General features: G+C 47.5%; 1 protein-coding gene across 1 annotated transcript in view; it reads left to right on the top strand.

The window, feature by feature from the left end:
- The window catches only part of plekho1a (pleckstrin homology domain containing, family O member 1a), a 26,509-nt gene extending 17,495 nt beyond the window's left edge, over positions 1 to 9,014 (top strand). The window contains exons 6-10 of the mRNA XM_035993231.1: positions 2,327 to 2,640; positions 4,569 to 4,673; positions 5,641 to 5,803; positions 6,722 to 6,834; positions 7,908 to 9,014. Coding sequence (XP_035849124.1) covers positions 2,327 to 2,640; positions 4,569 to 4,673; positions 5,641 to 5,803; positions 6,722 to 6,834; positions 7,908 to 8,637 — 1,425 coding nt within the window. The 3' untranslated portion in view covers positions 8,638 to 9,014. The remainder of the gene's footprint in view (positions 1 to 2,326; positions 2,641 to 4,568; positions 4,674 to 5,640; positions 5,804 to 6,721; positions 6,835 to 7,907) is intronic.
- The last annotated feature ends 1,641 nt before the right edge of the window (positions 9,015 to 10,655 follow it).

Here is a 10,655-nt window from a genome sequence, read left to right as displayed (position 1 = left end):
CTCAGTAGCTAGGTAAGGATTACATGAGCTAGCTCCAACTTCGGCTTGTACAAGGCGGGATTAGCCGAATTGGCGAACATTGACGCTTGTATCAACACAGATTTCACAAGCTACAATAGCAAAGATAGCTTGCTAGCAAACTACCTGCTAGCTACCTAAGCTACCTAGCTTCAACCCTCTCTGCTAGCTGCCTATGCTACCTAGCTTCAATCCTCTCTGCTAGCTATATATGCTACCTAGCTTCAACCCTCTCTGCTAGCTGCCTATGCTACCTAGCTTCAACCCTCTCTGCTAGCTATATATGCTACCTAGCTTCAACCCTCTCTGCTAGCTGCCTATGCTACCTAGCTTCAACCCTCTCTGCTAGCTACATATGCTACCTAGCTTCAACCATCTCTGCTAGCTGCCTATGCTACCTAGCTTCAACCCTCTCTGCTAGCTGCCTAAGCTACCTAGCTTCAACCCTCTCTGCTAGCTGCCTATGCTACCTAGTGTCAACCCTCTGCTAGCTACCTAAGCTACCTAGCTTCAACCCTCTCTGCTAGCTACCTATGCTACCTAGCGTCAACCTTCTCTGCTAGCTACCTCAGCTACCTAGCTTCAACCCTCTCTGCTAGCTGCCTATGCTACCTAGGGTCAACCCTCTCTGCTAGCTGCCTGTGCTACCTAGGGTCAACCCTCTCTGCTAGCTGCCTAAGCTACCTAGCTTCAACCCTCTCTGCTAGCTACCTATGCTACCTAGGGTCAACCCTCTCTGCTAGCTGCCTGTGCTACCTAGGGTCAACCCTCTCTGCTAGCTGCCTAAGCTACCTAGCTTCAACCCTCTCTGCTAGCTACCTATGCTACCTAGCTTCAACCCTCTCTGCTAGCTAGGCAAAGATCCCTCACGGCCGCCGGCTGCCGACCCGAGGACACCTCATGGCCGTGGTACGAACCGGGCTGCGTGTTCAGCGTTAGTCAGTGTCCACTAAAAGTTGTTTTCTTACCGCTGACAGACTCAGATTATTATTCTAAGTGTCTGACAACATTATGGGATGGATCCCTACAGAGATAGACCTTTAAGATTCTTCTAGTTTAATATGAAATCACCGTCACCAAACTACACCAGACTCCATGTAAATAATCAGTACTTTTAGCGTGTATAGAGCCAGCATATTTCCACATGTAAATGGGTGAATTAAGGGTTAATTTCAACCAAACCAGAGTGGTGATTGTTGGAACAGTGGAAAGATGAACCAAGACGTCTTTTGGTAGTTTTATTTAGTTTCTGTCCACTTTGAATGAAGTGTGTTTTATGACGATAAAAGTACTGATTATTTACATGGAGTCTGGTGTAGTTCGGTGATGGCGATTTCAGGGCTGTTTGATGTAAACAGTCTTTGAAATTGGTCCAGACGAAACAAGCTGCGATGTAACCCTACAGGACAAAATGTGTGTTGAAACAGCCCAGAAATCACCATCACCAAACTCCACCAGACTCCATGTAAATAATCAGTACTTTTATCGTCATAAAACACACTTCATTCAAAGTGGACAGAAACTAAATAAAACTACCAAAAGACGTCTTGGTTCATCTTTCCACTGTTCCAACAATTGGCACTCTGGTATGGTTGGAATAAACCCTTAATTCACCCATTTACATGTGGAAATAATGCTGGCTCTATACACGCTAAAAGTACTGATTATTTACATGGAGTCTGGTGGAAATATGCTGGCTCTATACATGCTAAAAGTACTGATTATTTACATGGAGTCCGGTGGAAATATGCTGGCTCTATACATGCTAAAAGTCCTGATTATTTACATGGAGTCTGGTGGAAATATGCTGGCTCTATACACGCTAAAAGTCCTGATTATTTACATGGAGTCTGGTGGAAATATGCTGGCTCTATACACGTTAAAAGTCCTGATTATTTACATGGAGTCTGGTGGAAATATGCTGGCTCTATACATGCTAAAAGTCCTGATTATTTACATGGAGTCTGGTGGAAATATGCTGGCTCTATACATGCTAAAAGTACTGATTATTTACATGGAGTCTGGTGTAGTTCAGTGATGGTGATTGCATGTTAAACTAAAAGGATCTTACTCTTTAACTAAAAGCTCTATCTCTGTAGGGATCCTTTCCATAATGTTGTCAGACAATTACAATAATAATCTGAGTCTGTCAGCAGCAACAGAACTTTTCGTGGACGCTGACTGACGCTGAACACCTGACCAGTTTCAAAGATTGTTGCTCCCATCAGTCACTTAGACACAAAAACATCAGAAAATAGGGTCCAAGGTTGAAAAAGTCACGACATTATTAACGTCATCACCTCCCCAGGCGTCCACGTCTTCCCACGGCATGCTGACCCTAGACCTAGTGGCCGAGGAGGACGGTTTGTCTCCGGACTACGATGGCGAGTTGCAGGAATCCTCCTGGGAGAAACTCCAGGCCGACCTTCTGCGGGGGGGTTCGTGCGGACAGGTGGTGGCGGCAGTCGGGTCTTCAGGGGTCGGAGTTCGTCAGCGAGCCGGCACCGATGTGTCAAAACTGCGGGCGACGTCCAAGGAGCCCAAAGTGAAGACCAGCAGTCTGCCCAGAGGGAGTGAGCTGTCCTGGGGCCAACAGTCACACCTGGAGGCCTCCAAGGCACAGGTAGGGAACCCTAAACATTTAAAGTGCCCATATTCTGCTTATTTTCAGGTTCATAATTGTATTTTGAGGTTATATCAGAATAGGTTTACATGGTTTAATTTTCAAAAAACATATTTTTGTTGTACTGCTCATTGCTGCAGCTCCTCTTTTCACCCTGTGTTCAGGTCTCTGTTTTAGCTACAGAGTGAGACCTCTCACTGCTGTAACGAATTGGCGAACATTGACGCTTGTATCAACACAGATTTCACAAGCTACAATAGCAAAGATAGCTTGCTAGCAAACTACCTGCTAGCTACCTAAGCTACCTAGCTTCAACCCTCTCTGCTAGCTGCCTATGCTACCTAGCTTCAACCCTCTCTGCTAGCTATATATGCTACCTAGCTTCAACCCTCTCTGCTAGCTGCCTATGCTACCTAGCTTCAACCCTCTCTGCTAGCTATATATGCTACCTAGCTTCAACCCTCTCTGCTAGCTGCCTATGCTACCTAGCTTCAACCCTCTCTGCTAGCTACATATGCTACCTAGCTTCAACCATCTCTGCTAGCTGCCTATGCTACCTAGCTTCAACCCTCTCTGCTAGCTGCCTAAGCTACCTAGCTTCAACCCTCTCTGCTAGCTGCCTATGCTACCTAGTGTCAACCCTCTGCTAGCTACCTAAGCTACCTAGCTTCAACCCTCTCTGCTAGCTACCTATGCTACCTAGCGTCAACCTTCTCTGCTAGCTACCTCAGCTACCTAGCTTCAACCCTCTCTGCTAGCTGCCTATGCTACCTAGGGTCAACCCTCTCTGCTAGCTGCCTGTGCTACCTAGGGTCAACCCTCTCTGCTAGCTGCCTAAGCTACCTAGCTTCAACCCTCTCTGCTAGCTACCTATGCTACCTAGGGTCAACCCTCTCTGCTAGCTGCCTAAGCCACCTAGCTTCAACCCTCTCTGCTAGCTACCTATGCTACCTAGCTTCAACCCTCTCTGCTAGCTGCCTTGCAGCCGCTGTTCTGTTGCGGTCTGGCGTGTTGTTTTCGCGACCACGCCCCCGAGGCAATATTACGCTGGCCGAAATTTGCTTGGTGTTTCGCCTTGTGGAACCCTACCGTAAAATCAGTCAAAATAAGCCAGATGTCCAGCTGGCCTGGTAGTGTAGTGTGTGATGTATGTTCTTCATGTTATGTCTGATGTAACCAAGGGGGTTAGCTTCTCCTCGGACCGCGTAGCTCCTATGGCGCCATTTTGATGCTACCAAGCCATCACCTCCCATTAGCATCCCATTGACTGCCATTCATTTTGACGTCACTTTGACAGAGAATAACTTTACATCTGAAGAGTTTAAAGACTCTATTTGTCCGTTGTTTATTTCTAAAGAAACACGACAATGTATAAAAGGCTCCATTACCTTGTACCTCACGTTATGGCTCCGTAGCAGACGTTTTTATAAAAATAGGCTAACGATTGGGTCATAACCACAAGACTTACTGTCGCATAGTAGAGGAATTACCGTATAGTACAGGAGAAGCTCTCAGGCAGTTTGGACTTCCATTAGCTGTTTAAGTTTAATTACTAATGTTAACTATCATTTTAGTGATCAATAATTAGCCTGTGTCTATGTTATCTCCTTACATATACCTACGCTCTCCGTCTCTGCTAGATTGGGAATGATTGAGATTTCTCTTGGCACAGCTACCAGAAGACTTCCAACTTTCAGACAGGTTGCTCACGTCACATCTACGTCTTCAAGCTCAGTTGGAGGCTGCTCAGTAACGCTCAGCCATCACCGGGAAAGTGACTTCACTGGTCTCCGTCCAGAGACACGGGATCTGGTGGTCCATTATATAGATATTATATATAACCCCCTTGCTTTAAGGAGTCGCCCCCGGCTGGAAGTTAAAGAGAATGCAGCTTTAAGGAGCTTTGTCAGATACAAACGGCGACTTGTGTTACCTTTCAGATCCTTCAGTCTCAAACGCCGCAGCCGGGGAAGAGGTTCAGCATGCAGGGGCGGAGTCGCTGTGCCTCCATGGACGAAGTCCTCTCCTCCAGGTACACAAACTATCTCACACACACACACACACACACACTATCACACACACTATCACACTATCACACACACACACACACACACACACACACACACACACACAGACACACACACACACACACACACACACACACACACACACACACACTATCACACACACACACACACACTATCACACACACACACACACACACACACACACACACACACACACACACACACACACACACACACTATCACTCACACACACACACCCACACACACACACACACACACACACACACACACACACACACACACACACACACACTATCACACACACACACACACACACACACACACACACACACACACACACACACACACACACACACTATCACACACACACACACACACACACACACACACACTATCACACACACACACACACACACACACACACACACTATCACACACACACACACACACACACACACTATCACACACACACACACACACACACACACACACACTATCACACACACACTATCACACACACACACACACACACACACACACACACACACACACACACACACACACACACACACACACACACACACACACACACACACTATCACACACACACACACACACACACACACACACACTATCACACACACACTATCACACACACACACACACACACACACACACACACACACACACACACACACACACACACACACAACAGTCTGTTTCTTCATCTCTAACTTTTCTCTTGTCCTTCCCTTCTCTAAAACGTCGGAAAAACGACAAACTACTTAAAAAAAACCTTGAAAAAGTGACACAGAAAACCGAGAGCTAGTTGACCAAAACGTGTCCTGGATAACCATCACTTACTGTATGCATATATGAAGTTAGAAGTTCAACTGTCTTTTATTGTCGTCCTTCCCCTCCTCCCTCCTCCCTCCTCCCTCCCTTCTCCAGACCGGCGATGATTCGCTCCGAGTTTCGCTCGGCGCTGCGGCGTTGTCCGACCGAAGAGGAGGCTGGGGGCGGGGCTTCGGTGGCGCCCGTCGGGCAGCTGCAGAGCCTCATCGCCCAGAGGATGCAGAGAGCTCAGGAGCTGCTGGAGGAGATGAGACTGCAGGTAGGGCTGAGCGATATGGAGAAAATCAAATATCACAATATTTTTGACCAAATACCTCGATATCGATTCTGCAACGATACTGTAGTGTTGACTATTGGTGCTTTCACAAAATATTTACTAGGGCTGTCAAAAGAACGCGTTATTTCGATTAATTAATCTGTTATCTGATATCTGGTGTGTGTGTCTGTGTCTGTCTGTGTGTATGTGTGTGTGTGTGTGTGTGTGTGTGTGTCTGTGTCTGTTAATCTGATAGTCCCGACCAAGTGCGTCTACTTATAGCGCTACAGAGACGGCGATAGTCCCGACCAAGCGCGTCTACTTATAGCGCTAAAGGGACGGCGATAGTCCCGACCAAGCGCGTTTACTTATAGCGCTACAGAGACGGCGATAGTCCCGACCAAGTGCGTCTACTTATAGCGCTAAAGGGACGGCGATAGTCCCGACCAAGCGCGTTCCCGACCAAGCACGTTTACTTACAGCGCTAAAGGGACGGGGGTGGAAAGGGGGCTGCGTACCCAGAGCCCTCATGTGAGGAGGGCCCAGAAAGATGCCTTCATACAGAGTGCAGATTGTTGTGCTACACCCCTGCTTCTTGCGTTCAGCACGGTGCGGGCGGCGGTATGACACCAACGTGGCCGGGGCGACTGTGCGCAGAGGGTCTGATCGCCGAGCCGATTTTGTAACAACGGGGACGTTGCAATGATTGGCTACAGGAGAGAAGAAGTCCTGTTCTTTGAGCCGCTGTGACCACAAACCAGACAGTTCGCAGCAACTGCATCCCTACCGCGCTGAACGCAAGAAACAGCTTGAACACTGGTGCATTTACAGAAAGGTTGATTGATGTGCATTGTCCTAATCCTATACTAAATGCATCTGAAATGGGATATCACTAAGAATAATGTGTGTTATGACTGTCAGGAGTTGCAGAAGGCCAAAGCGGAGAGAGAACATGGAGGCAGCTCCCCGTACCTGAAGGGCATCGACTCTCCTCGCCTCCACCACCTCAGGGGCTCCGACTCTCCACATACCAGGTCCGTTTAATATTTAATCCAGCCTGGTCGCACAGAATTCCGTGAAATGATCACAAATTGTTAACAGTGTATTACGTGGTGGTGGCACGGAATGTGTGAAAAATCCGTGTGGCCACCACGGAAAACAATGCCAATGTAAAGTCAATGAGAAGATGACGTAGGATTAAGAGCGACTACGGTAGCGAGTAGTATGAAAGGCCGAAGTTCCGTGTAAGGAGGTTGGTTGGGGGGGAGGATGAGTCAAACACAGGACTTTCACCCAGGAGACCGGGGATTGGGTCCCGCGTGTCCATGGTTTCCTAAAGTTTCTTCCTTCTTTTCCGTCTCGTTCTTCCCGCGTGTCACAGAACCGTAAGCCCACCGATGACATTTTCCTTAACTTATGGGGCCGTGTTCATTTCACGGAATTCTGTGAGATCAGATTGTTTAATCAAATCCAGGGCTTTAAATGAACTTTTTCACACCAGCCAACACGGCTAGTAGATTTTAAAGTGCTCATATTATGCTCATTTTCAGGTTCATAATTGTATTTTGAGGTTATATTAGAATAGGTTTACATGGTTTAATTATCCAAAAACACCATATTTTTGTTGTACTGCACATTGCTGCAGCTCCTCTTTTCACCCTGTGTTCAGGTCTCTGTTTTAGCTCCAGAGTGAGACCTCTCACTTCTATTGTATCTTTGTTGGCAGTCGCACATGCTCAGTAGCTAGGTAAGGACTACTAGCCAGTCAGAAGCAGATATTAGCTTTTAAACGAAAGTTTGACTCAGGTATATTCACAAAAAGCGAGAGTTACGCTTTAATGTGTCGGGCCGGGCTCGGAAAAAACGTGCACGGACTTGGGTGGGGTCGGGCTTGATTCTTTTGGGCCCGATCTAAGCTCTACTCTGTTGGACCAGTGTGGGGTGGAGAGGGTGGTCGGGGATATTCATGATGGCTAACAGTTTGTTCAGTGACCTCCTCTCCACAACAGCAAACGATGCTCGTTTGAGCAGTATGACTTGAAAAATGTGTGCTGTGAAGCCAATTCGGATCGTAACGTTTAACTTGATTCTTGTTCTCCTCCTGCAGCAAGTCGCCCGGATCTCCTCGCCTCCGGGGGAAAGACTCTCCCCGTCTGAGAGGCCGAGAGTCTCCTCGATCCAAAGCTAAGAGAAATCGCTCCAAAGGGACCGACTCGCCTCGCTCCAGAGGATCCCAATCGCCCGCCGCGAAAGCAAACGACTCCCCTCGACTGAAAGATTCGCCGCGGACAAAAACCACTGACCCACGTTCCCCGAAACTCAAGGGATCGCGTAGCGCCTCTTGTCCCAATGAGGACGACGACTCTGCCGCGCAGAAGTCGCCCAAATCAGCGGCGAGCGGCGAAGGATTCGACACGTCACCGGTTAAAGAAGCTGACTCACAACAAGAGAGCGAAACCGACTCGCCGCGTCCAAATCAGAAGAACTCGCCGAGCATTTCCGGGTCCTTCGAGCCTTCGCAACCCAAAACCCCCGACAAACACCTTCCGCCCGCCTCGCCGCCCGCCCTGCTGTCGGAGTCGGAGCTGCGGAGGCGGCACGACGAGGCAGAGCGCCTCCTGGAAGAGGCCGTGTCATCGTGGAAGGAGGCGCAGGAAGTCCTGCAGGAAGTGAAGGAGCTGCAGAGCCAGACGCTGCGGAGGCAGCGCCGGAGAACCTACGAAAAGATGTCGTTGACAGCGGCGGCGGCTGGGTTGCCCAAGGCGACCACGGCGGCAGATACGGACGACACGCCGAACTCGCCGACATCCCCCGAAGACGAGTCCGAGACGCCTTGACGATGGGGATTTTCTTTCTTACAACTATTCCTTGAATTATATTTTACTCAAAGGACCTTTTTCAGCATGCTTACACGCATAAAAAAGCAGACAGGATTTGCATAATTTGGGGGATTTTTTAAATGTTTTGCATCTTTTAATCTGGGGGATAATCCGTGGGATGCACGTGAACACTTGAGCAAAACGTGGATTGTTTTAAAAACCAGCAATACCGTTCTTCCCGGGAGGTTTTAATGACTTTCACTCCTTGAATTGAATTTTCTCAGTGGAAGTTTTTCAGCATTGTAGCAACAACACATTATGTGCAAGCATTTTTGTAATAAGTGATTACTAGGGATGCACCGAATCCAGATATTTTGGGGTTCGGCCGAATACCGAATCCAGTGATTAAGATTCTGCCGAATCGGGAACCGAATATCGAATCCTACTCCCATCCTCAGTCCACTGTGACTGTCCTTCTTTTGCCGTACCTGAAGTTGCTGCGTTTTGGCTGCTGTCTGTAGATTCCTTCATGCACAACTCGTATTCTTTCAGATGTTTCATACCAAATGTTGTAACAGCGGTGATGTTGTGTATAGTTTAGGGTCCTCGCCACCACAAGACAAATCGGCATTGCAAATTGAACATGTAGCTGGACTTGAATGGCCTTCTTTTGACTGAAAGTACTGCCAAACTACAACTTTTTCTGCTCACTAGTTCCATTTTCACTTTCTCACAGCCTACTGCATTGAATGCTCCACCTACGTAAACACCTTCCCGTAACCAACAGCGCCGTCATTACGTCGACCAGCGTAGTGCGCGTAGTGCAAGCGTAGGGTTCGGTTCACTGGGAAAAAATTCTAAGGTTCGGCAGAAACCAGAATCCCGTCAAAATCCCAATATTCAGCCGAATCCGAAGCCGAATCCTGGATTTGGTGCATCCCTAGTGATTACCTAACGTGGCAGTTTTTACAAAATGAAAAGGGCTGTACTTTTCGTTTTCTCTACTGGCTTTGAAAGCTGTTTGAAGACAAAATCAAAAGGTAAAATATATATAAATATATATATAGCCTGTATAGTATTTGAATTGCTTGTCTTATCTGTACTTACACGCAACACGATGCTTTCGAATTTATTACAAAATGAAGTGAAGATGTTTTACATTTTGATGTTTTATTAGCCTAGATAATGCGTTTGCTTACACGCAAAAAAAAGCAGACAGCGTTTGCATATTTTGGGGGGATTTTTTAAATGTTTTGCATCTTTAAAATCGGGTGACGGTGGGATGCACGTGAACACTTGAGCAAAACGTGGATTGTTTTTTCAAAACCAGCAAGTTCTTCCCGGGAGGTTTAAGGACTTAAATCCTCCACTGTGCACTAGACACCCTCTAACTTCTGCTGCTACGCCACGAAGTCACTTCGTCATGTTTAGTTTTGAGTGAACGCAGTTTTAAACAGAGATGCAATCCCCTTCACCTTCTCTAATGGTGCTGCTGTCTTTGTCTTCTTTCTCTTTTATTGCTGAAAGTGAAGCGAAAAAGCCTCTCTGTCGATTTCAAAGACGAGTTCGTGCTCCCAGGGAGTTTTTTTCAGGGATTTTGGGGGCAACACATTGGCCCAATCCCAATGTGAGCCCTGAGGACTAAGGACTAAAGACTCTGTAAGTGGCCCAATCCCAAAGTCCGGACTCACAGACTCACGGACTTTGGTGCGCGTTCTCGTGAAATTCATAAGGGCTTAGGGTTGTCCCAATGTCGAATTTCAAAGGGTTTGAGTACACACTTACCGAGCCCTTTCCATGAGTCTGCATCGATGCAGACTTCACCAAAAGGGAATTACCCACAGTTCAAAGCGTTGTGACGTTTACTGAGGAGACCGTGGGGAAATCCAGAAATTACAAAAGGTAAACAACGGCACGCCACACGACCACGGAGCACAGACCAACCTGTTGTCCAGCTCGTAAAACAAGAGTTTGAAAAAATTTGGAATCGGGCAGCCGTCTCCTGGGCCTTGGCCGTGTGGTAAGCAACAAACTTA

Source organism: Sander lucioperca, chromosome 16, assembly GCF_008315115.2.
Source record: "Sander lucioperca isolate FBNREF2018 chromosome 16, SLUC_FBN_1.2, whole genome shotgun sequence".
NCBI classification, from domain to species: Eukaryota; Metazoa; Chordata; class Actinopteri; order Perciformes; family Percidae; genus Sander; species Sander lucioperca.
This window is presented reverse-complemented; position numbering and strand designations above follow the sequence as displayed.